The sequence below is a fragment of the Dipodascopsis tothii genome (genome assembly GCF_038497935.1).
Source record: "Dipodascopsis tothii strain CBS 759.85 unplaced genomic scaffold V1510scaffold_33, whole genome shotgun sequence".
NCBI lineage: Eukaryota > Fungi > Ascomycota > Lipomycetes > Lipomycetales > Lipomycetaceae > Neoaidaea > Neoaidaea tothii.
Window position 1 is genome coordinate 14,474 of NW_027118017.1, and position 23,079 is coordinate 37,552.

General features: G+C 65.8%; 10 protein-coding genes across 10 annotated transcripts; 5 read left to right on the forward strand and 5 right to left on the reverse strand.

The window, feature by feature from the left end:
• Positions 1–808: 808 nt before the first annotated feature.
• Positions 809–1,711, forward strand: V1510DRAFT_421872 (thioredoxin-like protein). The gene is made up of 2 exons (XM_066934695.1): positions 809–989; positions 1,164–1,711. Exons 1-2 carry the CDS (start codon positions 839–841, stop codon positions 1,598–1,600), a joined length of 588 nt encoding a protein of 195 aa, XP_066787155.1. The 5' UTR covers positions 809–838; the 3' UTR covers positions 1,601–1,711.
• Positions 1,712–2,805: 1,094 nt separating this feature from the next.
• V1510DRAFT_421877 (eukaryotic translation initiation factor 3 subunit 8 N-terminus-domain-containing protein) lies at positions 2,806–5,498 on the forward strand. Its single transcript, XM_066934696.1, has 2 exons — positions 2,806–3,341; positions 3,380–5,498. The coding sequence occupies exons 1-2, from the start codon at positions 2,960–2,962 to the stop codon at positions 5,407–5,409; spliced, it is 2,412 nt and encodes an 803-aa protein (XP_066787156.1). The 5' UTR covers positions 2,806–2,959; the 3' UTR covers positions 5,410–5,498.
• Positions 5,499–5,637: 139 nt separating this feature from the next.
• On the forward strand, positions 5,638–8,313 carry V1510DRAFT_243816 (uncharacterized protein). The gene is made up of 5 exons (XM_066930548.1): positions 5,638–6,042; positions 6,284–6,375; positions 6,407–6,511; positions 6,546–6,872; positions 8,055–8,313. Exons 1-5 carry the CDS (start codon positions 5,827–5,829, stop codon positions 8,065–8,067), a joined length of 753 nt encoding a protein of 250 aa, XP_066787157.1. The 5' UTR covers positions 5,638–5,826; the 3' UTR covers positions 8,068–8,313.
• A 626-nt stretch (positions 8,314–8,939) lies between these two features.
• V1510DRAFT_404673 (uncharacterized protein) lies at positions 8,940–9,949 on the reverse strand (the record flags this gene model as incomplete). The annotated part of the gene is made up of 2 exons (XM_066932269.1): positions 8,940–9,581; positions 9,614–9,949. 2 exons carry the CDS (start codon positions 9,947–9,949, stop codon positions 8,940–8,942), a joined length of 978 nt encoding a protein of 325 aa, XP_066787158.1.
• A 79-nt stretch (positions 9,950–10,028) lies between these two features.
• V1510DRAFT_404674 (uncharacterized protein) lies at positions 10,029–10,918 on the reverse strand (the record flags this gene model as incomplete). Its single annotated transcript, XM_066932270.1, has 5 exons — positions 10,029–10,127; positions 10,158–10,240; positions 10,270–10,457; positions 10,733–10,871; positions 10,903–10,918. The coding sequence occupies 5 exons, from the start codon at positions 10,916–10,918 to the stop codon at positions 10,029–10,031; spliced, it is 525 nt and encodes a 174-aa protein (XP_066787159.1).
• A 59-nt stretch (positions 10,919–10,977) lies between these two features.
• Positions 10,978–12,843, forward strand: V1510DRAFT_421889 (uncharacterized protein). The gene is made up of 2 exons (XM_066934697.1): positions 10,978–11,064; positions 11,160–12,843. The coding sequence occupies exon 2, from the start codon at positions 11,173–11,175 to the stop codon at positions 12,742–12,744; it is 1,572 nt and encodes a 523-aa protein (XP_066787160.1). The 5' UTR covers positions 10,978–11,064; positions 11,160–11,172; the 3' UTR covers positions 12,745–12,843.
• Positions 12,844–13,093: 250 nt separating this feature from the next.
• On the reverse strand, positions 13,094–14,770 carry V1510DRAFT_421892 (uncharacterized protein). Its single transcript, XM_066934698.1, has 2 exons — positions 13,561–14,770; positions 13,094–13,409 (listed from the first exon to the last, which is right to left on the reverse strand). Exons 1-2 carry the CDS (start codon positions 14,760–14,762, stop codon positions 13,229–13,231), a joined length of 1,383 nt encoding a protein of 460 aa, XP_066787161.1. The 5' UTR covers positions 14,763–14,770; the 3' UTR covers positions 13,094–13,228.
• Positions 14,771–15,522: 752 nt separating this feature from the next.
• Positions 15,523–18,527, reverse strand: V1510DRAFT_439257 (uncharacterized protein). The gene is made up of 2 exons (XM_066935599.1): positions 17,769–18,527; positions 15,523–17,736 (listed from the first exon to the last, which is right to left on the reverse strand). Exons 1-2 carry the CDS (start codon positions 18,367–18,369, stop codon positions 15,938–15,940), a joined length of 2,400 nt encoding a protein of 799 aa, XP_066787162.1. The 5' UTR covers positions 18,370–18,527; the 3' UTR covers positions 15,523–15,937.
• Positions 18,528–20,258: 1,731 nt separating this feature from the next.
• Positions 20,259–21,801, forward strand: V1510DRAFT_421904 (catalase-like domain-containing protein). The gene has a single exon (XM_066934699.1). The coding sequence runs from the start codon at positions 20,270–20,272 to the stop codon at positions 21,758–21,760; it is 1,491 nt and encodes a 496-aa protein (XP_066787163.1). The 5' UTR covers positions 20,259–20,269; the 3' UTR covers positions 21,761–21,801.
• Positions 21,785–22,881, reverse strand: V1510DRAFT_243931 (uncharacterized protein). The gene is made up of 2 exons (XM_066930549.1): positions 22,617–22,881; positions 21,785–22,533 (listed from the first exon to the last, which is right to left on the reverse strand). The coding sequence occupies exons 1-2, from the start codon at positions 22,678–22,680 to the stop codon at positions 21,809–21,811; spliced, it is 789 nt and encodes a 262-aa protein (XP_066787164.1). The 5' UTR covers positions 22,681–22,881; the 3' UTR covers positions 21,785–21,808.
• Positions 22,882–23,079: the final 198 nt, after the last annotated feature.

Genomic DNA, 23,079 nt, shown 5'->3' on the forward strand with positions numbered 1-23,079 from the left:
CCGGCACGCCCCCGGCGGGGCCGCCGCCGCCCGGGCCGTCCTGCGCGCGCTGTCACGGACCGCCACAGGCCGGCAGCCGGCGGCGCTATAGACGCACGCCGATAGCTACGGGCCCTGGCGGCCTGGCCAGACGGCGGCTGGGGCTGGGCGGCGCAAACGCGCGCGGCGGCTGGGGCGCCCCGGTGGGCGACACGCGGCCGCTCTGGGCCGGCGGCTTAGTCACGGCAGCGCCGCGCAACGCTCGCGCCGGCGGCCGCCGGACCCCAGCCGCCGCCAGCCGGCCGGCGCCCGCCAGGCGGCTCCGAGCAGCCGACCCGCGATCAGCCTGCGCGGCGGATGCAAGGCGGCCGGCCCGGCTGGCCAGGCCGAGTCGGACCGGCGCACGCCACAGCGGGCGACGCGCGCAGCAGCCACCGGCGCGATCCACCGCGCGCCGCACGGGGCGGCGCCCGCCGTGAGCCGCGCAATTGGCTGCGGCTCGCTGACTGAGCCCCGGCGGCAGCCAGCCCCGGCCTGTTGAATGCAGTATGGCGCAAACGTAAAACCCGATGGCGGGCTTTAGGGCTGCGGCTTTGCTTCGTTTGAGTTTAGTGGTCGCCAGGCGGACGCCGGGCGCACGTTATTAATCCGTGCTCTGGGCTTATCTCTCGCCGGCTCTGGTCGCTCCATTTGTCGCCGGCCGGCGCGCACGTAGTGGGCTCACTCCTGATTGTGTAATATGTCGGGCACCAGACTCGCTACCGGCGGTAACTAGCAGCGGCTATATATACAGGCCGTGCCCCCCCAGCCTGGAGCCCATCTCTATACTCTTTATCAATTAGTATACAGCATATTCACAATGGTTGTCACTGTCCAGAAGCCCGCTCCCGCCTTCACCAAGACTGCCGTCATCGACGGTATGTTCGAGGAGATCTCGCTCGACAAGTACAAGGGCAAGTGGTTCGTCCTGGCCTTCATCCCCATGGCGTTCACCTTCGTCTGCCCGACCGGTAAGTTCCACGCGCCGCGATGCGCGGCTGACGGCGGCCAATGCCGGCCAATGGCCGGCGCGCGCGCCGCTGGTCCGGGTCTGCTCCGGACCGCGCGCCGCGCGCCGTGCCGGGGTGCTTGGTAGCCCCTGGCCGTCAGCCGCCGCCCCGCCCCAACAGCGCTAACGGCACCAGAGATTGTCGCCTACTCGGACGCCGCTCCCAAGTTCAAGGAGCGTGGCGCTGAGCTCGCCTTCGCTTCGGTCGACTCGGAGTACTCGCTCCTGGCCTGGACCAACGTCACCCGCCAGGACGGTGGTCTCGGCCCGGTCGACATCCCCCTGATCTCGGACAAGAACCACTCGCTCTCGAAGGACTACGGTGTCCTGATCGAGGAGGAGGGCATCGCTCTCCGCGGTATCTTCATCATCGACCCCAAGGGCAACGTCCGCCAGGTCACCATCAACGACCTGCCCGTCGGCCGCAACGTTGAGGAGACTCTCCGTCTTCTCGACGCCTTCCAGTTCACCGACGAGTACGGTGAGGTCTGCCCGGCCAACTGGCAGAAGGGTTCCGACACCATCAACCCCGACCCCAAGGGCAAGCTCGAGTACTTCTCGAAGCAGCACTAAATTCCGCCTGTACCTCGCCTCACTGTCCGCCGACCCCCGGTCTTGTCGCTTTGTCTCATAGAAGTCTGGAGTTAGTTCCAATATTACGATAATGAACACACTTGACGTGGTCTGTAGTCTGTGGCGCTAGCTCTGCCGCAGTGGCTCGTGCGGCGCTTGTTTGGCGTATGCGCACTACTGTGGCCTGCGCTGCTGTGGCTTGTGGGTCTGCTGCGCCTCGTGCGGCTTGCATGCGCGACGCGCGCGCCTGGACCGTTGCGCGCCGGCCGGCCCGTGGTCCTCTCTGTGGCTGGTGAGGACCCCGTGGGTTGCCGCGGACGGCGCAGCCGCGATGGCTAGGCCTCTAAGGTGTGCGTTCTGACCGTCTCATAACCCGCTATCGGCCGGCCCCACGGCGGCCGCATGCACGCCAATCGCGCGTCTAGTGGCCACAGAAGGCGGCCGGCCGGTCCTGACGACGTCCTATATTTTGCTGGGTGACTCAGTGGCCTGACAAGCCACGGTCGCGTCTGCCATGCATAGTGCGCCGACCTCCACCCACACGCCACGCAGTACATGCGCTGTGGCTCGCCTACAGCGGGAAATCTAGATGCTGTCTCTCGTATTGTCTCACATCGTTATCGCCCAGCTGCTTGTCGCGGTTGCCGGCGCAGCGAGCGTGACCGGTTCTCCCCGTAGAATGCGTCATGTCGATGGCTAGCTGATCACGCAACCTGGCCACTATCTGTCCCTGGGCCGTGCGTGGCCGCGCCATTAGCCGACCGGAGCGGCCGCGGGAACGTGTCAGGCCGCCGACAGACGCCTCTGGCAGTGCACGCGCCCAGGTAGCCGGCTGACCCGCGTGCGGTCAATCAGTCGCTCAGTCCGCGCGCCGGTGACGAGTACAGCTACATGTGGTCGTGTATTCGCCCGACCTAACACGCGTGACGGCCGCCCTGACCCCGCCGGCAGGGCCCTGGGCGCGGGCAGACGCGGCTGCGTCGCGTGCCACAATGGTGTGGCGCACGTGGCAGTGCAGCGGCTGTGCGCTCATGGCTACGTCGGCCGTATACGCAGCCGCGCGCTCTGCCCGCCGGCGGCCGCCCTCCCCACGCAGCTGGCCCGCCCAGTTCCCGGTGCCCAGACGCCGCAGCCGGGCCCTGGCGGCCGGCCGGCGCGAGATCACACGGCCGTGCGGCTCGCGCGCGACCGTTAAGTGGGTAAATATCAGCCCTGCGCACATGTCATCACTCACACCTACAAAAATTTTACAGCGTAAAAAAAAAAGCGAAAAAAAAATCAAGAGACGAAAAAAGCTGCGCTCTTGCAATCAATCCTTTCTCTCTATCGAAACCCATAGATTGAAGCAAACCGTTCATCATGTCTCGTTTTTTCGCCGGTGGATCGTCCGACAGTGATACTTCGTCGTCCGACGAGGAGCTGTACTCGGACTCGGAGGAAGAACAGTCTGAGCAGGAACTGTCTTCTTCTGGAGAGGAGGATTCGGAGATGGACTCGGGGTCGGACTCGGGATCGGACGACGACTCTTCTGACGAGGACGGACCCGGTGGTTTCCTGAAGGCTGGCGCCAAGGCTGGCGCGTCGCGCTTCCTGCGCGGCGAAGAGAGCGAAGACAGCGACGAGGAGGACACGAAGCGGGTGGTCAAGAGCGCAAAGGACAAGCGGTTGGAGGAGATCGAGACGACGATCAAGACGATCGACAACGCAAAGAAGATCAACGACTGGGTGCACATCTCGACAGGTGAGTTCGCGGATGGCGGATGGCGGGCTAACTGGCAGAATTTGACAAGCTCAACAAGCTCGTGTCCAAGGCGGGCTCAACGGACACGCCCAAGTCATACGTCGTGGCGATCTCGGACCTCGAGGACTTCATGAACGAGGCCATCAAGGGCGAGAAGGAGGCCAAGAAGAAGATGAACGCGACCAACGCGCGCGCGCTCAACTCGATCAAGCAGCGCATCCGCAAGAACAACCGCCAGTACGAGGACCAGATCGCGCGCTACAAGGCCGACCCGGAGGCGTTTGCCGCGGACGAACCCGTGGCGCCGGTCGTGACGCCGGCCAAGAAGGCGCCGGCGCCGGCGGCGTTGCTCGCAGGGGAAGCGCCGGTCGACGGCGACGGCTTTTCGACCGTGGGCAAGGGCGGCAAGACCGTGCAGGTCTCGGCCGACAGCATTTTCAAGCAGCTGCGCACGATCCTGGAATCGCGTGGCCGCAAGAACACGGACCGCGGCGAACAGATCCGGACGCTCGAGGCGCTGTACGACATTGCCCAGACGACTTACCAGCGGCTGCGGATCCTGACGCTGATGGTGTCGACCCGGTTTGATCTGGCGACGTCTGCGCTGTCGTACATGCCGGTCGAGCAGTGGAAGGTTGCCGTGGGCAATGTCGAGACGCTGCTGAAGCAGCTCGAGGACCACCCGCTGTACACGGTGCGGGAGAACGCGGAGGAGTACGACGACGAGGAGGCCGAGCCGGTTGCGACCGAGGAGAAGCCCGTGTCGGTGTTTGGCTCGGTGATCTCGTACGTCGAGAAGCTCGACGACGAGTTCACGCGCTCGCTGCAGAACATCGACCCGCACACGCCCGAGTACATCGAGCGGCTAAGCGAGGAGTCGTCGCTGTACAACCTGATGGTGCGCGCGCAGTCGTACTTCGAGCGCGTGTCGCTCGACACGTCGGTGAACCGGGTGCTCATCCGCCGGCTGGAGCACCTCTACTACAAGCCGGCGCAGCTCGTGGACGTCCTCGAGAAGGCCGCGGGCGCGTACCTGCCCGAGGTGCTCGCGCCGCGGGTCGTGCCCGTCGGCCTCGAGGCGTCGGCGCTGATCGTCGCGCTGTGCGTCGTGCTCTACAAGCAGGAGGACCGCCACCTGCGGACGCGCGCGCTGCTGTGCCACGTCTACCACCACGCCCTGCACAACCAGTACTACATGGCGCGCGACCTGATGCTCATGTCGCACTTGCAGGCGTCTATCCACTCGGCCGACATCTTCACGCAGATTCTGTACAACAGAACGCTGGTGCAGATCGGCCTGTGCGCGTTCCGCGTGGGCATGATCGCCGAGTCGCAGCAGGCTCTGCAGGAGATCTGCGGCACGGGCCGCACGAAGGAGCTGCTCGCCCAGGGCATCCAGATGCAGCGCTACTCGCAGGTCACGCCCGAGCAGGAGCGTCTCGAGAAGCAGCGCCAGATTCCGTTCCACATGCACATCAACCTCGAGCTGCTCGAGTGCGTCTACCTGACGTGCTCGATGCTGCTTGAGATCCCGGTCATGGCCCAGCTCGGCACCGCGCCCGACGCCAAGAAGAAGGCGATCTCGAAGCCGTTCCGCCGCATGTTTGACTACCACGAGCGCCAGGTCTTCACCGGTCCGCCCGAGAACACGCGCGAGTACGTCATGCAGGCGTCCAAGGCCCTGGCCGTTGGCGAGTGGGCCCGCGCCCGCGACCTCATCCAGTCCATCAAGATCTGGGACCTGGTCCCGGAGACCGACAAGATCAAGGCTATGCTTGGCCACAAGATCCAGGAGGAGGGCCTGCGGACCTACCTCTTCACCAACGCCCCCTTCTACGAGTCGCTGTCCATCACCTCTCTGGCCGACATGTTTGACCTGCCTGCGGGCAAGGCTGGCGCGCTTGTCAGCAAGATGATCTCCAACAACGAGATTGCCGCCGCGCTCGACCAGCGCACCGGCACCATTGCCTTCATCGCGGGTGTCGAGTTGTCCAGACTCCAGAACCTTGCGCTGGCCCTGTCCGACAAGGCCGTTCAGCTCTCGGAGAGCCAAAAGTTCAAAGTTTAGTCGGTTTCTTGGTTCATGTCGTCGCCATCTAGATGTTTTGATTCAAATACGAGCAAAAAAATTGTCATTGCAATACAAAATACACTTGACCAGACGCGCGCGGGGCGCTGCGGCGCTGCGCAGGCGTAGAGTAGATGTCGGCCCGCGGGTGGCTGTAGTGGCCGTAGTGGCCGTGCTGGTGGCCGTGCTGGTGGCCGTGCTGGGGGCCGTGCTGGTGGCCGTGTCAGTGGCCGTGCGGCGTGGCTGCAGCGTGGCTGCAGCGTGGCGGTGGGCGCCACTAGGCGTGCGGCTCGTGCCCGCCTTATTGGTGGGCGTCTCCAGGTACAGGCACAAGCTCGCGAACGGCGACAACACCGCGAAAAGATTGCCGAGACGGCTCGCACGACCAGACCACGCGTAGGCACAGAGAGGACGGCCATGGAGCGCACGTCGATGAATCAAGGCGCTGCAGACGGCTCGCAGACGGACAAGCCGTTGCAGACCAGCCAGAGCTCGATGACGGATCAAGCGGGCAGCCAGGCGACCACAGCGGACCGGCCGAACAAGCTGTTTATCTACGACAATCGAGCGCCGATGCGGTTCTGGATCGATGCGCGCGTGCCAGGGCGGGCGACGCTGGTTGAGCAGATTGAGGTATGTGAGAGGCCACCGCAGGTGTTTGCAGCGGTGCAGCCAGCCGGCTGGCCGTAGGCCGCTGGCCGCTCTGCTTGTTACTGGCTGAGGGCCTGGCCAGGAACGGCGCACGGCGCGGCTACGCGCTCTGCGGCTATATGCGGCTATATGGTCTGCGGCTGCATGCGGCTATATGCCCGGCAACCCATGTCTGCGCCGGCGGCTATATGCCGCCCCTTGCCATCTTCGCTGCTGACCCCAGGCAAACGGCGGCGTGGTCGATCCCGACGCAGCAGACGACACCATTCTGCTCTGCGACCCCGAGCAGATGCCCGGGCTCGGCGGCCAGGCTGCGTAAGTGTGCCTACGGACGTGCTGACACCAGGTTCTCTTACCAGCTGGTCTCAGCCGCAGTCGACGAGGGCGAGGTGCCCGATCTGGACTCGTTCCTGATCCACGAGACCGAGAGCGTGGCCGTGCAAGAACCAGCGTAAGTGCGGTGGGCGTGGGCGTGCTGACGCCAGATCGTACGATTTCGGGTCGCTCGTGTCGCAGGCCCTGTCGCAAGCTGGCCACAGCTCGAGCTCGCTGGCCGACTTCTCGACCCAGCCGGAGCTGTCGCAGATCCCGGCCGGTCAGCGGCCGGCCGAGCGCCGCGGCAGCGAGCCGGCACGGACGCCACGGCCGGTGCCGGACTCAATGGCCGACTCGATGGCCGACTCGATCGCAGACGAGTCGTCGCCGTCGGCGCGCACGTCGCCGTCGCCCGCAGGGTCGTCGCAGGAGCCCCGCACAGAGCGGTCGCCGGTGGACGAGGACGACCTGTCGATGAAGACCAAGCTGGAGCTGATGTTTGCGGACGAGCGCGCTGCCTGGCCGGAGCACAAGCGCAAGCACGCCGCCGTCGAGGCCGACGACGGCACGTACTCGCCGGCGCCGCCGGCGCGCAAGCGGCGACGGGGTGGATCGGCGCCGCTGGCCGGCGCAGACGCGTCAGACGCGTCGACAAGCCCGCCGGCGGACGTGCCGCAGACGCCGGTGTCGCCGCCGGAGGAGCGGTTCGAGCGCGAGTACCTGGCGCGGGCGAGCTTTGCGGCGCCGGCCGTGGCCAAGCGGCTGTTTGAGAACGAGGCGCGGCCGCGGAGCCTGTCCGAGTCGCCGCAGCACGCGCCGGCGAGCCGGCGCCACGACGGCCCGCGGTCGTCGCCGATCAAGCCGCGGCGGGTGCTGACGCCGGTGCCGGCCAACGAGGCCGAGGTCCACGCGGTCGTGCCGTGCCCGCCGGAGAAGCCGGGCACGCGCCAGTGGGCGGACTGGGCGCTCGACAAGAAGATCCAGACGTACATGCAGGCGCTCGGCCAGGACGAGGGCACCGTGCTGGAGATCATCCGGCGGTGCGGCGGCCACCACAACCTGATCATGATGTTCGCCGACCGCGAGAGCCCGCTGGAGGACGACGAGCTGGCCAACACCTGGGGCGTGTTCACCGAGCGGGACTACCTGGCGCTGATCTCGCCGGACCCGGCCGAGCTGCGGCGGGTGGTGCGCAAGCACGGCCGGCCCGAGTGCGAGCGCCGGCGGGACCAGATGGCGCAGTTCTACATGGGGTACGAGGAGGCGCGCTGAGCCGCACGAGCCGCACGTGCGCCGCACGACGTGCGGCGCGCCGGCACGTGGCCGCGATCTGCGAGCCGCACGCTGTGCGGCTGTGGCGCCGCACAGCGTGCGGCGCTAGCGCCACCGCCCTCCAAGCGAAACGCTAGGCCGGTGACTCATGGCACGGGCGCCACGCTGCGCCTCGGCCGTCCGCGCCTGCCGCCCGCCGCCGCCGCCTGCCGCCTGCCGCCTGCAGCCGCCCGCCGCCGTCCCGTCTTGTGACGTGGCCGTTACGTCATGCGATGACTCAGCCCAAACGGAACGTCCCAAGCACGCCGGCAAAGTCGTCGAGCCAGCCGGGCCGGGCCGGCCGCCGGCCAGCCGTCGCCGGCGACCGCGCTAGCTGCCTCTCTATCGCTATCTGGCTATCTGGCCAGGCCGCGCGCGTAGCGCGGGGAGTGGTTCTAGCTCGCCTCCCAGCGGTCGATTAAGATTACCGCAGCCAGAAGTCTGATAACACCCGGTATATAACCCCAGCGGTTTGTTCCCAAGTCGACCACAAGCACCTATATTAAGCACCTATATAGCACACGGACACACAGGCGGGCAGCGCATATATTTACGCGCTCACATAGGCGCATCAGCAAGCTGGAAACTCACATCTTTGCCCGGGTCCGGGCGCGGCTGCAGACGCAGGCCGCGCCCGCGCCCAAAGAGCGCGCCGCGCCGCTGCTACGGCGGCTGCGGCGGCCGGCAACACCGCGGGCGGCCGCCGAGGCCGTGGCCGAGGTCGCGGCCGTCGTCGAGGAGCGGGCCGTAGCCCGCGCGGCCGAGCCAGACGCCCTGGCCGATTTCATCGGCGACACGGCCGATCTGTTTGACGTGCCCGTAGGCCGCGTCCTGGACACGCTCTTCGCCACCGGCTTTGACGAGCTGGCGGCCGAGGCCGCGCTCGTGGACCTGGCCCAGCAGAAGCCGCGCCCGGCGCGCGGCCTGTGGACGGAGGACGAGGACCGGGCGCTGCTGCGGGCGCTGCGCGGCCGCGGCCGCGCGTCGAAGCGCGCCCGGCTCGATCTGCCGATCTTCACGGGCGACGCGGAACTGGACGCCGAGTACCACGCGGTCGTACGCAAGCACGGCCGTGAGGGCGCCGACGACCGCTACCTGTGGCTGACGCGCATGCTCGAGGCGCCGGCCGGCTTCGGGCCCGGCGCCGGCGTCCGCGCCGATCTCAACGAGCGGCTCGAGCGGCGGCGGTGCTGGGCGTAGCCGCATCATCTACGGCGTTTTGTTTCTTGGTTTATTTAGATAGTAATCGGTCATCATCTCGACATCGCCGGCAACGCCGGCAGCGCCGGCAGCGCCGGCAACGGCGGCACCGGCGGCACGGCCGGCGCCGTCGGCAGCGCGCCGTGCAGGTAGATCTGGCGCAGGGTGGCGTACTCGGCGCGGACGCCCTGCACGAGCGCGGCGTAGTCGGCTACGCCGATCCGGCGGCCGGCCTTGTCCTCGGCGGCCGGCGCGGCCAGCGCGGTCGGCTCCAGCCGGGTGGCCAGGTGCCCGAGGCGCAGGCACGCGTCCTCGACCTGGCCCGCCGTCAGGCAAGCGACCACGACGAGGTACAGCCCCAGCGTGAGCACGTAGTTTTCGCGGTACTGCGCGTCCAGCGCGTCCACAAACACGTCCGGCGGCCACGTCGCGTCCGGGAACACGTAGTTGGCCCGGCCCCGGCGCGGCGCCGACGGCACCGAGCCCACCGGGCACAGCGGCGTCGTTGCAAACGCGTAGACGTTGCGCGCAAACGCCTTGATGTCGGCCACCGTGTAGAAGCTCTGTTTCTGGGGCCGGCAGTCGAGCGCCGAGTGCATGTGCTTGATCGCGCGGTGGGCGTGTTCGTACGTCAGGTGGCCGTGCAATTGGCCGGCCACGCTGGTCTGGCCGGCCCAATGGCCCAGGACCGTGCGCTGGTGTCAGCGTGCCCGCGACAGCTGCGTACAAACCGCGACAGGTTCAGCCGGATGCTCCGGCGGAGCTGGTCCGCGCGCTCGGCGTCGCCCGCGGCCGTGTACTTCTTGGCCAGCGACGCGGCCATGGCCACGTAGCACACGCCCTCGTACGCCGCGGCGGGGAAGTTGCCCAGGTAGACGTGCGACAGCAGGTGCAGCTCGCGCAGCATCAGGCCGTACCACTGGTCGTCCGGGATCGGCGTCGGCGTCTTGGGCGGGCTCGTCAGCCGCTGGTGGCAGAACTGCAGGCACAGCAGATACTGCTCCCGGGCGAACAGCCCGCGCGCCTCGGCCAGCGTGTACCGGTAAAAGCTGGTGTACGACATGCGGGGTCCGGGGGCGCGCCCGCGGTTTTAAGCGTATTTCAATCCAGCCTGGCGCACGCGCCGGCCCTGTATTGACTACCTAACCGTACGTGTCGTCCCAGGGCTCCTCGTCGTCGACGACGGGGGGCGGCGGCGCCCGCGCCTGGACGTCCTTGCGACAGAGCGGGCAGGTCGTGTGCTGCGTGAGCGGCGCCAGGACGCGACTTACCAGCCGGAGCCACGGCGCGATGCACTCGAGATCAAAGTGGTGGAGCGGGTTGCAGGGCAGGGCGACGACGAGGGGGTACGGGTCTGCGTCAGCGGGGCCGCCGGGCGCTTACCGTCGAGATAGGCCGAGGCGCAGATGGCGCAGCTGTCGGTCGGCCGCAGGCGCTTCTTGGGGACGCGGTCGAGCGCGTCGATGAAGGCCTGGGAGACGCCGGCGGGCCGGGTGCCGTCGGCGGCCTCGGCCGTGAGCTGCTGCAGGAGACGCTCGGCGACGGGGGAGCTGTCGAGTTCCTGGAAGGCGCTGGGGGTCAGCGATCTCTGCGCCGCGCGGGGTGCGGCGGGCGCGGCTGAGCGAGCCGCACGGCGTGCGGCGGGCGCGCCGCGTGACTGAGCCGCATGGCGTGCGGCTCGGTGCCGCTGAGCCGGTGCGCGGTGAGCCGCACGGTCCGCGCCGAGCCGCACGGTCTGCGGCGCAGCCGCGGGCCGGCCGCACGCGACACCGTCTGCCCCACGCACCGTCGCCCGTCGCCCGCCGCCCGCCGCCATCGCCGCCCGCCGCCGCCCTCTCTCACTCACCGAGCAAGCTGGCCGTAGTCTGCCGCCGTCGCCGGCCGCTCGGTCGAAAAGAACGCGGCCAGCTCGGGGTTCTGGTGCGCCAGCGTCGGCCGTCCGGCCGCCGGCCGTGCCGCCGGCTGCGGCTTGATGTTATGGTCGTCTGTCGTCAGCTCTGGCGGCCGTCTGCGTACCCTCGTAGCTCGCCATCCGTGCGGCTCAGCGGTCTGTGAGGTTTAGCTGGCTTAATCGCGACTTGGGACTTGTCGACGCGGCCGGTCGCACGAACAGCCCACACGGAATGTCGGACAGCCCGCTCCACGCGCGCTTTAAAAGGCCGGCACGGCTCCCCCCAGGTACGCACCGCTTGCAGACGTGTGCCGGCCATGTCCAAGTCTGCCCGCGCCGGAATCGGTGCCCGAGAGGTCTTTCGTGAGCTGATCGCCGCCAGATATCTGAACCAGATGGACGACCCCCTCTCCCCCGCCGGCCCTGCCGACCGCGGATCTGTGCGCACGCCGTCGTCGGACTCGGGCAAGTCGGTGCGTGGCCGGTCGCCGGCGGCCGACGGCGGCGACGACGAGTCGCTCGAGTCGTTCCTGCACTCGACCGGCTTCCTCCGTGGCGACTTCTCCGACGTCACCGTCGTCGCTTTCGACCACAACTACCACCTGCACCGGCTCGTGCTCGCCCGCTCGCCCTTCTTTGCCTCGATGTTCTCTGATCGGTGGGCGCCCGACGGTGCCGGACCGCTGGCGGTCGACTTTGCCGCCGACGCCAACATCACGCGGACCAGTCTCGAGATCGCACTCGCCGACATGTACGGCCAACGCGACCCGGCGGCCGTCGCGCAGCACGCGCTGGCCGTCGTCGCCACTGCCTCGTTCCTGGGCCTCGCCAGTCTCGGCCGCGCCGCCCAGGCCGCCGCCGTCGCCGCCGTCTCGGCCGACACGGTCGCCGACATGGTCCAGTTTGCGGCCGCGTGCGACTACGGCGCGGCCTCCAGCGCCCTGCTCGAGGCCGCCCGCGCGCTGCTGCTCGCCGACGGCTGGCAGCTGACCGCCACGGCCTGGGCCGAGTTCCCGGTCGAGTTTGCGGCCGAGATCGTCGCCGCCGACGGCTTCTACGTGCCAGACGAATGGGCACGCTGCCTGTTCGTGGTCGAGCTTGTCGATATGTACCTGGGCGTCGAGGCCGACGTCGCGCCACTGCGCGACGTGCTTGCCCGCGACATCCACTACATGCACCTGTCGTTCGAGCGGATCCAGCAGCTGGACGAGATGCGGACGGCCGACGGCGCCCCGGTCGTCGATCCGGCCGTTCTCCAGCGCGCGGTCTGGGACGCGCTCGTGCTGCGCCACCGCACGCTGACCTCCACCGCCGGCGACCCGCACCTCGGCCTCCTCACGCCGGACCCGCCGGGCGGGCGGTACCCGGTCCCGAACGTGGACGAGACCATGGTGGCCGTTCCGCCCGCGCCGGCCCGTCGCTCGTACGCAAAGTACCCGCCGTTCCGGTTCTCGCACGAGTTCACCGACGTCGACCGCCTCAACGGCTCCGACAGGCTCTACTCGCGCACGATCTGGTATGCCGGCTCGTACTGGAACGTTTACGTGCAGCGGGTGCGGCCGCGCAAGAACATGCCCCAGCTCGGTCTGTACTTGCACCGGGCCAAGCCGCCACGCGCGCCGGACGTGCGGCCGCCGGACGACGACGACCCTGACAGCGACCCCGACAAGACCATGCTGGTCACGGCGCGTGCTGTGTCGGGCGGCGACTCGCGCCGGCCAGAGCCGAGCGTGGGCGAATGGGTCGACCCGCGTCTGGCCACGGCCACATACTTCTACATCACCATGCCGTCTGCGCGCAAGCAGTCTGGCGGCACGCGCGACTGCTCGTTTGCCTCGAGCCCAGACATGTTCAGTGTCTCGCAGTCGTGGGGCTGGAAGAGCACGCTGATCTGCGACGCGTTTGAGGACGGCCCGCCGGGCGCGGGCAAGACCCTCAAGCTGTCGATTGTGTTGGGGAACGTCTAGCTGCGGGCGGCTGACGGACGGCTGGTGGGGTACATTGCATATAGCCGCACTGCGGCAGAAGAGGTGGGTATACAGGAATGCATTGGATCATACGATTGGGTACCAGCCGGCTGGGCCATGCGGTGCGGCGGCTGGTTCGGGCGGTGCCGTGGCTGGCACCGGACGTGCCATCGGTAGACACGTAGCACAGGCGACGCCGGGAGGGCCGGGTGCGGGGTGACACGAGCGACTCGGTGCCAGGCGGCATGCGCACCTCGCGCGGCGGTCGCAGACGCGCCGCACGGCGTGCGGCGCTACCCGCCGCCGCACCCGCCGCCGCACCCGCCGCCGCCGCCCGCCCCGCCCGCCCCTCCTCGCGAGCGGCACGCGCCCGCCGACGAGCATATCTGTCCGCTCGTGCAGTTGCCCCCGTTGAGATCGTGCGGAGCCCCCCCGCAGCCGCCTGCGCACTGCCCCGACGAGACCTGCATGCAGCACGTGCCGCTCACGCACCCACCCTTGCCGTCCACTGCCGTCGTCGCGCACGACGGCTCCACGCCGTACATGCTCGTTGTGATGCACGGGTCGTAGCCGAACGGCTCCACGGCCACGTAGTACGGGTAGCCCCAGACCTGGACCGCTGCAAACGTGTTTCTGTCCGGCGGCGCCTCGCCGCGTTTCTGCGCCCGGCGACACGCCTTGGCGTACGACCGCTCGAGCTGCGCCTTTGTCAGATCCGCGCGCTTGCGTGCCAGCGACGTCTTCGGCCGCACGGTGTTGTGGTGCGACAGGTGCAGCTGCAGATCCGCCGCCGTCTCCGGGCGCATGCGGTTGCGCTTCTCGGCCAGCGACCCGCGCGGGTTCAGCGCCCACGAGTTAGCCTCGTGCACGGCCTCGCAGTACCAGCACGTGCACTCCGAGTAAACTTCGCCTGTGATCCTCTCGTACTGCTTGCACGTCCACTGGAACGCCGTCGACAGCTTGTCCTCAGCGACTTTGTCGTCGTGATCGATGAACCGGCTCTTGGTCGCCCGCACCGAGAAGGCCATGTACGCCAGCGGCGACAGCTGATGCGTGTGCCATGCCAGGTCCACGTCCAGCGTCGGCACGGCCATGTGCCGCGGCTTCTTGCCGAGAATCTGGAAGAACACGTTGTACTTGCGGATCAGCTTGGCCGTCGTGCCCACCAGCGCCGGCGAATGGATCCACCCGATCTTGTCCATCTTGTCCACGAACGAGCCCTGCCGGACGACGGCGCCGACTAGGTCGAGGCTGAACGGCGTGTGCGTGTTGAAGAAGAACGCCATCATTCGGCGCAGCGAGATTCTCTGCCGCGACGACGGTCCGCCGGCATGGATCAGTTTCTTGAGCTCCGGGTCGGTCTTGCGGTTCTGGACAAAGTAATGCAGTCGACTGGTCGCATCGCGCAGTCTCGGCCGCCGCGACTGGTCCTGGGGCACGCCCAGCGCCGTCCGCAGGTCGTAATACACGCAGTCGACGCTCACCAGTTTAGTCGAAAAGCTCAGGTCCTTGTTGACCAAGGCCGAGCTGCGCACCTCGATCCGCTCCGGTAGCCCGCGGAACGATAGCACCGAGCCCGGAGCGCTGTGGCCCTTTTCCTTGACGCGCTTCAGCAAGTCGCGGAGCTCGGCCACGGCCAGCGACTCGGCGTCGATGTCGTAGCCGCAGTGCAAGCACGCGCTCATAAAGTTCTTGTCTGCATAGCCCGTCCCGTCGACAAACGGCGTGTCCACGTGGCAGTGGCTCGCGTTCGTTAGGGGGACACGCGTCCACAGATAGCACGCCGGGCACGCCACGCTGACCTCCGGCTCGCAGTCCAGGCTCTCCCACGGGCACTTTGTCTGACGCTCAAACTCGGCGACGTCCTCGGCCGGCGGAGTGTACGCAAAGTCGCGTGCGCCGATCGCCCGGTTGATGGCCGCCCACGGCATGCCTCGGGCCCATAGCTCTGTCTTCTGGTTCTGGATGCAGTCGTGCAGAAAGCTGCGCGGATTGAGCATGAACGCGTGCAGTACCATCAGCACGTCTGCTGTCAGCCTGCCCCTGCCTGCACCTACCGAGCGGCAACAGCCTTGTCTGGCTGACCGGGTCGCGGTTTCGCGCCACGCCGTCGACGTTCTTGTAGTACTTGAAGGCCGCAGTCGTCGAAAACACCATGCCCTTAAGAACCGTCATGGTGGCCTCCCGCGGCTGCACAATCCACCACATCTGGAACCGGTACACGGCAAACGTTACGTACACTTCCCACCGCTTCTCGCGGATCTGCGCCAGCGCTGTCTCGCGATGGGCCGCGTCGACGTTGTCGGCCTGGGCATCGTATATGCCGTAGAGCCCGTCCGTGGTCGAAATGTCCTCGCGCAGCTGGGCAAACGCGCCGAGCAGCTTGAGGTGCACCAGGCACTCGGGCACGGATGGCAGTCGCTTGGATGGCGGCGTCTCAGACGGCTCGCCCAGTTTCAGCAGCGAAAAGAACAAATCGAGACGTTCGAGCGTCAGCTCGGGCGTGGCGTCTGCTGCCCCGACACCGTCTTTCTTGGCGCAGTCGCCGTCCGAGTCCGTCTCCGCACTTGAACCTGCCATGTTCGTCGTGAAAGTCGCTTTCTCGGGTTCGCGGACTTCGCCGCTCACAGCGTCCTTTTCTTTCAGAGAAGTAGCCTCGTCCGTCATCCCGGTGTGTTCAGCAAGTCTGCGGGCGCCAATCCGGCAGAGGCCGCCTTGTATATAGCTGGCTCAGCGCATGGCCATCTGGCTTTGGCAACAAAACAAGCTTTTGGGTCTGTTCCTGGCCCTAAAAAGCTAGTCTGGCAGATGCCCAGTTGGATAACTGGGCACGGCTGAGGTTTGCTCAGCCGCCTGCGGGGCTAGGACCAGACAACACGCGTGCGACACTTAGGCGACAGATGCCGGGTACGCGACAGCGGCGATCTGGAGAGCTAATCCCAATGCGGTCAGAAAGTCTGTGACACCGCGACTACTCGCGTATGACTGTGCCCCTGTGACGTCACAGTAGCAGTGACTCTTGCGCGTCGTACTGTCGTACAGCGGTCGTATTCCGTCGTACAGTCGTACCCGTCGTATAGCCGTGCGTTCGGTGTTCGGCCCGCTTTGGGCGGCCAGATACGACGTACGGCGACGCGGAGAACCGCGCCGCATCAAGTGCGGCTCACGAAATCCATTGCGCCGCCCACAGCCACTAACTACCTCCACAACCGCCACCGCAGCCACCACCGCCGCCACCGCCGCCACAGCCCCCATTGCCGCTGCCGCCGCCGCCGCAGCCGCCGCCGCCGCCGCAGCCGCCGCCGCTATGATGCTTGCCGGTCGAGACGGCGCCGCAAACAGCCAGGTTGCTACACTTCGCGTTCGTGAGCACGACCTTGCCACTGCCGCAGCCGGTCGCGCACTGGCCGGCAGAGGCCTGGGCGCAGCATGTGCCGGCTATGCACCCTCCTCCGGCCGACGTCATCGACGAGGAACCGCACACGGGCTGAATTCCGTAGAGGCCCGGGGTCACGTATGGGTCGCAGCCGTACGGCACAACCGGCACCGCGTAGGGATAGCCCCAGACCTCGTACGGCCGGTAGGTGGTCTTGTCTGGCGGAGTTCCCTGCCGCTTCTTTGCACGGTGGGCGGCCTTACTGTATGAGCGCTCCAGCTGCGCCTTGACCTGCCGTAACTGCAGATCCTCTCGCGATGTCCGTGGCGGCACCGCGCTGTGGTGCGACAGATGGATCTGGGCCCTCGGACTCTGGCCCAAAGTCGCCCGCAGTCGCGCTCGGCTCTTGGACACGCTCCTGCGCGGGTTCATCGTCGAGCTGTTCTGTTCGTGAATGGCCTCGCAATACCAACACGTGCACTCTGAGTAGACCTGGCCCGTGATCTTCTCGTACTGCTTACACGTCCACTCGAACGCCGTCGACAGCTTGGCTTCGCCGACCTTGTCGTCGTGGTCGATCAGAGTGTTTTTCGTCGTCCGCACCGAGTATGCCATGTACGCCAGCGGCGTCAGCTGGTGCGTGTGCCACGCCAGGTCCACGTCCAGTGTCGGCACGGCCATCTGCCGCGGATTCTCGGCCATGACCTGGAAGAACACGGAGTACTTGTCAATCAGCTTGGCCATGGTGTGCTTCAGTGCCGGCGAGTGCACCCAGCCAATGTGGTCCATCTTGGCCACGAACGAGCCCTGGCGAGCGACCGCGCCGACCAGATCGATCCCGAACGGCGTGTGCGTGTTGTAGAAGAACGCCATCAGACGTCGAAGCGAGAGTTTGTCGAACCCGCTCGACCGGCGCCCCCAGCCAACGCTCTTTTTGATCAAGCGTCTGGTGACCGGACTATGGACAGAGCGTTTGATGGTGCTTGCAGCCAGCGATAGCAGCGGCCGGTTAAATCTGTCTGCTCTGATGTTCAGGGCCCGCAGGATGGTCAATCCCGGGTCTGCCAGCCGCAGAAGCCTCGTCGAATACGCCATACCCTCGTAGACAATGCCGCCTCTCTGTACGGACACGCACTCGGGGATTCCACGCAACGACAACGCCGCACCAGGAGCAACGCACTTGCTTTCCCGAAGACTGTGGACAAAGTGGCGCATGGCAGCCACCGACAGCGACTCCTTGTCGATCATGTACCCGCACCTCTGGCACGGCTGCACCATGTCCCGATCGGCGTAGCCTTTGCCGGACCTGAACGGCTTGTTGACGTCTCCGAGATGCGCTGTTGTGAGCGGCACGCAAGTCGACTCCTCGCAGCACGGACAGGCGATCTCGACCTCGGGCCTGGACACCAGACTGTCCCACGGGCACAGGGTTTTGTACTCAAAGTCAGCTATCGCTCGCTCAGACGGGCTGTACGAGAAGTCGCTGGCGCTTATCGCGCTATTTATCGCATCCCAAGGCATGCCTTGCTCCCAGAGGTCGAACCGCCGTTGGTGGAAGACGTCCTGGAGAAGACTGCGCGGATTTAACATAAACGCATGCCAGACCATGAGCACGTCTGGCGTCAGCGCGGGTCATAGGTACACTCACCGAGCGGCGGAAGCTCAAATTGTTCTGGCCTGATGGTGCTGCCGTGGTGGTCGAGCGACGCATAGAACTTCTTTGGCGCTAATCTGGTACTGAACAGATCCGTCTTGTCGGCCATTTCCGCGCGCTGCTGCAGATTCCACCAAGAAGTGAAGCGATGGACAGCATGTGTGATATACACTTCCCATCTCTTCTCGCGGATAAGCGCTCGGCCGCTCTCGCGCTGTGTTCTGCCGAAACGATCGGCCTCGCTGTCGTAGATACCGTACAGTCCATCTGTGGTCGAGATATCCTCGCGCAGATGCGCAAACGCACCGAGCAGCTTGAGATGCACAATGCACTCGTCTACTGTCGGCAAACGAGTCGACAGAGGGACGGACGTGGCACCCAAAGGCGACTGAAGGTTGAGGCCAGCAAACATCCTGGAGAGTTCGACAAAGTCGTAGTCCGGTGGTGATTCAGCAAGCCGGGCAGTCATTCTGGTGGCCTGTGCGTGCACATCTTCGGAGGGAAGTGTAGCACCGTCGGCCATGTCCCCGAAAGCTGCCGCAGTCGCGGTCTGAGCGGCTGCTATCGGGGTAGTGTCCTCAGCAATGACCATCATTCGTTGAGAACTGCGATTTTGCCGCTTCAGCCACGCCGACAGCACAGCTTTTTTATATGCGCTGAACGTGTTGCGGAGGCAGCTCAATGCTGATAATCTGAAGGCTGGCCTGATAGCGGCGGTGTTCGAGATCGCGGCGACGCAAGGCTACGGCCCGTGGGCGCGTCAAGGTCGAAACTCTGTTCCTGGCCGTATATGGCTAGCGAACTGGAGATGAACTGCCGGTTTGGTCATTGGCGCACACACCGCAGTCGGCCAGTAGCTGGGCAGACTGCGGGGACGCACAGCCCGCTTACCGCCCACTTGGTGCCGTGCGGCACCAGTGGGAACTTCCAGTTGACCGGCTACGGTCACGGGTGCCTTCAAGTGACGTCACGGTTGATGGAGATGACTCTTAAACGCGGCTGGGCGCGGGACTCCGCGCCACGTGTGGCTGGACCGCCGCACCGCGCGCGGCTGGGGCATGCTGTGTGGGTGTTGTGTGGCGCCTGAGCCGCATATGGTGCGGCTCTCCTCTGCTGCCCGCCATGCACGTCGCACAGCGCGCGGCCCACGCCGTTGTCTTCGCACCGTGGCTGGCCTGAGGTCCACCAGTGAGGGAGCCATGTCGCCTTCGCCAGTGAGCGCACCGTGGCTGTCGTCATTATTGACGGGACCACTGCTACCCGCGCGGATCACGGCTTGCCGGGGCTTATCGCAAAGCGATGCTCAACACGGCCAGTTCTGGACTGAGGCCTACCTGCTCTTGAATAGGATCTCATGCTGCCTTGGCAAATACCCGCTTGGCGAACGCTTCGCGACCGCGGCGAACCGCGATTTGTGTTGGCATCGAACGCTGATAGTGGCGTCCAAATCTGAGGCGTCCTCGCCCACAGCTGGCTAGGTCCATACGTGTGTCGCGGCTGGCGCCGAAGCCGCTAGAACGCTCCGCGCGGTGTCAGTTCCAGGGCACTTGATAGCGCTGACCCGGGTGCGCTAGCTGGGCGTGATCACATCTAATTCACTGTTGTGCATCAGCATCGTGCTTGGCAGATATGGCGGCTGCGCCTGCCGGCGGCCGTGGCGCGCCACGGCGCGGCGGCGCACGCCGTGTCCCCGCTCGGTTTCCCGCTTGGTGGCGCCGGCGCCACCTGCAGTCGTGCATTGGCGAATGTGATCTTAAAACGGAGTGAGCCGAGTCGCAATATGAGCCGCACTACGTGCGGCTGTGGAAGAACGAGGTCACGTGTTCTATATATGCGTCAACTCGCGTCTCTCGCTACACTCGCCGTCGGCGCCCTCAACGAGTCCACCGGAGCCTCAGTTCCTGAGCTCAGTGACAACCGTAAGCTAGCCGCACGAGCCTTCCGGAACTGTCGACGTCATGCACCGAACTTTCTCGACGCTAACACGACAGCACGGTCTCAGCCTTTTGCTGACTGACCGACAGCAGCAGCCGGTCTGGCCACAGCCGTTGGCTTGCTCCGGGCGTCGCGGTCTGTAAAGCTACTGGGTCTCGACTTACGACACTGTGCATATGTCATCAAGCGATCGCGGCGCCAGTACCGATGGAGCAAGTGGGATATGTCATACCACGGCAGATCGGCATCATGACCTAGATTCTTCGCATTTATGCTCGACTATGCACCTTCCACGCCGCGCAGCCATTACCCTAATTAGCCGTGCACGTTAGTGATCATCGTCTCGGGGTTACGTAGTCCATAGCAGATCCGTCTTTCCCACGCGGGGAAACGACCCAAACGTTTACTCAGCACGTAATCATTGCGGAGTTGATTGGTGGGATCAGCGAAATTGGAACCTTCGCACGGCAGCGTGGCCGACTTCGCACAAAGAGGACGCCCATGTGCCGGCAGCTTAAATAGGTCGTCGTAGCCGTCTAGAATCCACAGACTCTTCAACAATGTCCCCTACACAGATTCACGATAGCCAGCCCACAGACACGACGTACACGGCGTCCAACGGATGTCCGGTGCTGAATCCCCGCGCCTCCGAGCGCATCGGTCAGGACGGTCCGCTGCTACTGCAGGACTTCCATCTGATCGACTTGCTGGCGCACTTCGACCGCGAGCGGATTCCGGAGCGCGTGGTGCACGCCAAGGGCTGCGGCGCGTTTGGCGAGTTTGAGGTCACGGACGACATCTCGGACCTGACCTGCGCCGACTTTCTGTCCAAGGTCGGCAAGAAGACCAAGGCCGTCGCCCGGTTCTCGACCGTCGGCGGCGAGAAGGCGTCGCCCGACAGCGCGCGCGACCCCCGCGGCTTCTCGGTCAAGCTCTACACGGACGAGGGCAACTACGACTGGGTGTTCAACAACACACCGGTGTTTTTTATCCGGGACCCGTCCAAGTTCCCGATGTTCATTCATACGCAGAAGCGTAACCCGCAGACCAACCTGAAGGACGCGACCATGTTCTGGGACTACCTGAGCACGAACCAGGAGTCGATCCACCAGGTCATGACGCTCTTCTCGGACCGCGGCACGCCTTACGGTGTCCGCCACATGCACGGCTACTCGGGACACACGTACAAGCTCGTCAAGGCCGACGGCTCGTTCGTGTACGTGCAGATCCACCTGCGGTCGGACCAGGGCGTCAAGAACTTCACGCAGGACGAGTCCGTCAAGATGGCCGGCGAGAACCCGGACTTTTCGACGCAGGACCTCTTCGAGGCGATCGAGCGCGGCGAGCACCCGTCGTGGACCGCATACGTCCAGACCATGACGCCGGAGCAGGCCGAGAAGTTCCGGTTCTCGGTGTTTGACCTTACCAAGGTCTGGCCGCAGAAGGAATTCCCGCTGCGCAAGTTCGGCAAGCTCACGCTGAACAAGAACCCCGAGAACTATTTTGCCGAGGTTGAGCAGGTCGCGTTTTCGCCGTCGCACCTTGTGCCCGGCATTGAGGCCTCGGCGGACCCGGTGCTGCAGTCGCGGCTGTTCTCGTACCCGGACACGCAGCGCCACCGGCTGGGCCCCAACTACGAGCAGATTCCGGTCAACTGCCCTCTGCGGTCTTTCAACCCGGTCCAGCGCGACGGTGCCATGCGCGTCGACGGCAACTACGGCTCTCTGCCGAACTACCAGAGCTCTTTCATGAAGATGGGCTACTCGCGGCGCGCAGGCGTGTCCAGCGACAAGCACGAGAACTGGGTCGGCAAGGCCATCTTGTACTCGCCCGAGGTCACGGATGACGACTTTGTTCAGGCGCGCGAGCTGTGGAACGTGCTTGGCAAGCAGAAGGGTCAGCGCGACAACTTTGTGCAAAACGTCGCCGGTCACCTCTGCGCGGCGCACCCCACAGTTCGGCGTAACACGTACGCCATGTTTGGCCGCGTCGACAGCGGTCTTGGCAGCGCGATCGAGCGCGCGACCGAGAAGAACGCACTCAAGAACTAGGCAGATAGTAATCAAGGTCCAGAATGCTATTGGCATATGTATACACGCTCACAGGCTCAGGCCCTCGAGCAGATAGATGACGGCGAAGACCAGGAAGGCGGCACCGCCGGCCAGCGTGACCGTGCGCATGCTGATCTTAGACGCCAGTAGCTTACCGCCCATAACGGCAGCAAACGTGCACAGGCTGTGGCCGACGATCGCGCCGATGATAACCCACCAGTAGTCCTGACCGGCGGCCATCGCGATGGTCGCGATCTGCGAGCGGTCGCCCCACTCGCCCAGAAACGTCATGACAAACGTCTGCACCCACGCCGGAGACAGAACGAGCGCGACCAGGTTCTCGACGCCGTCGGACCAGCGCGGCGCGCGCTTGGTGCCGGCCTCGAGCGCGTCGGCCGACGTGTGTAGCTCCTTGCCGTCGATCTCGGTAGCAACCTCCTCCATCTCCTCCTCGACGCCGGCGTTGGGGTCCATGCCCATACCTTCCAGGATGAGCCGGATGCCGAAAACCACGAAGAGCACGGCCGCCAGCAGCGACGTGTACTTCTTGGGGATCAGCGCCGGCACAGCGTGGCCCAGCAGCGCCGATAGCACGGTCATCACCGCGAGCGACACAAACGCAGCAGAGAACACGACCAGACGGGGATGCTTCATGGCCATCAGAGCCGCAACCAAGAACGTCTTGTCGCCGATTTCCGAGAACACAATCATCGAGAACGACATGCCGAGCGACTTGGTCACCGACTCGCCCTCGCCGAACACGTCCGACACATCTGCCTGTTAGTTCCGCCCGTGCCGAGGCCCCGGGGCCGCTGCTATCTACCGCCAGAGAGCTCCCGCGAGTAAGACGACCCACCTGCACGCGCGCCGGCCGCTAAGGCAAGGAGACCGAGAGACAGAGCTGCGGTCTTGGTGTACATTCTGAGCCAAATCGATGGATTGCCTTGGTGAAAGCGATTATGCCGGCGTCGCGACGGGTCTTAAGGTCGGTGCAGGTTTGCGCTTCCTGTGTCCCACTAGCCACCGCTAGATAGTCGTCTGAGCCGCCGGCGTAGCAGAGACTGCAAGAGCCACACGTGCTTGGCAAAGTTACCCGCCGCCGCCTCCGAGGCCCGGCGCCGTCCGCGACTGCCGGCCCACCGCGCCGCCCGAGACCGGTCCCGGCGTGAGCCTAGTGGATGCTTGGTCCGTCCTGACCACCGACCCCGCGCTGGCCCGGCCTCGGACGACCCGGGGGTCGCGACCGAAGCTCCGAGGACGCGCGTGCACCGCCACACTTGCTTATTTACCCGGCCTCATCCCGCCCACTCATCGCCACC

What these genes read in the sequence shown, in the direction of transcription:
- V1510DRAFT_421904 (XM_066934699.1), top strand. Translation starts at nt 20,270, where the DNA reads ATGTCCCCTACACAGATTCACGATAGCCAGCCCACAGACACGACGTAC.
- V1510DRAFT_243931 (XM_066930549.1), bottom strand. Translation starts at nt 22,680, where the DNA reads ATGTACACCAAGACCGCAGCTCTGTCTCTCGGTCTCCTTGCCTTAGCG. An exon ending in AGCGGCCGGCGCGCGTGCAG is followed by an intron (nt 22,534 to 22,616) that starts GTGGGTCGTCTT and finishes ACTAACAGGCAG; the next exon opens with ATGTGTCGGACGTGTTCGGC.
- V1510DRAFT_421889 (XM_066934697.1), top strand. Translation starts at nt 11,173, where the DNA reads ATGGACGACCCCCTCTCCCCCGCCGGCCCTGCCGACCGCGGATCTGTG.
- V1510DRAFT_439257 (XM_066935599.1), bottom strand. Translation starts at nt 18,369, where the DNA reads ATGATGGTCATTGCTGAGGACACTACCCCGATAGCAGCCGCTCAGACC. An exon ending in ATTTGAGCTTCCGCCGCTCG is followed by an intron (nt 17,737 to 17,768) that starts GTGAGTGTACCT and finishes CGCTGACGCCAG; the next exon opens with ACGTGCTCATGGTCTGGCAT.
- V1510DRAFT_421872 (XM_066934695.1), top strand. Translation starts at nt 839, where the DNA reads ATGGTTGTCACTGTCCAGAAGCCCGCTCCCGCCTTCACCAAGACTGCC. An exon ending in CACCTTCGTCTGCCCGACCG is followed by an intron (nt 990 to 1,163) that starts GTAAGTTCCACG and finishes TAACGGCACCAG; the next exon opens with AGATTGTCGCCTACTCGGAC.
- V1510DRAFT_421877 (XM_066934696.1), top strand. Translation starts at nt 2,960, where the DNA reads ATGTCTCGTTTTTTCGCCGGTGGATCGTCCGACAGTGATACTTCGTCG. An exon ending in CTGGGTGCACATCTCGACAG is followed by an intron (nt 3,342 to 3,379) that starts GTGAGTTCGCGG and finishes GCTAACTGGCAG; the next exon opens with AATTTGACAAGCTCAACAAG.
- V1510DRAFT_421892 (XM_066934698.1), bottom strand. Translation starts at nt 14,762, where the DNA reads ATGGTACTGCACGCGTTCATGCTCAATCCGCGCAGCTTTCTGCACGAC. An exon ending in CGCGGGTCGCTGGCCGAGAA is followed by an intron (nt 13,410 to 13,560) that starts GCGCAACCGCAT and finishes GCGTGTCGCCGG; the next exon opens with GCGCAGAAACGCGGCGAGGC.
- V1510DRAFT_243816 (XM_066930548.1), top strand. Translation starts at nt 5,827, where the DNA reads ATGGAGCGCACGTCGATGAATCAAGGCGCTGCAGACGGCTCGCAGACG. An exon ending in CGCTGGTTGAGCAGATTGAG is followed by an intron (nt 6,043 to 6,283) that starts GTATGTGAGAGG and finishes TGCTGACCCCAG; the next exon opens with GCAAACGGCGGCGTGGTCGA. An exon ending in GGGCTCGGCGGCCAGGCTGC is followed by an intron (nt 6,376 to 6,406) that starts GTAAGTGTGCCT and finishes TGCTGACACCAG; the next exon opens with GTTCTCTTACCAGCTGGTCT.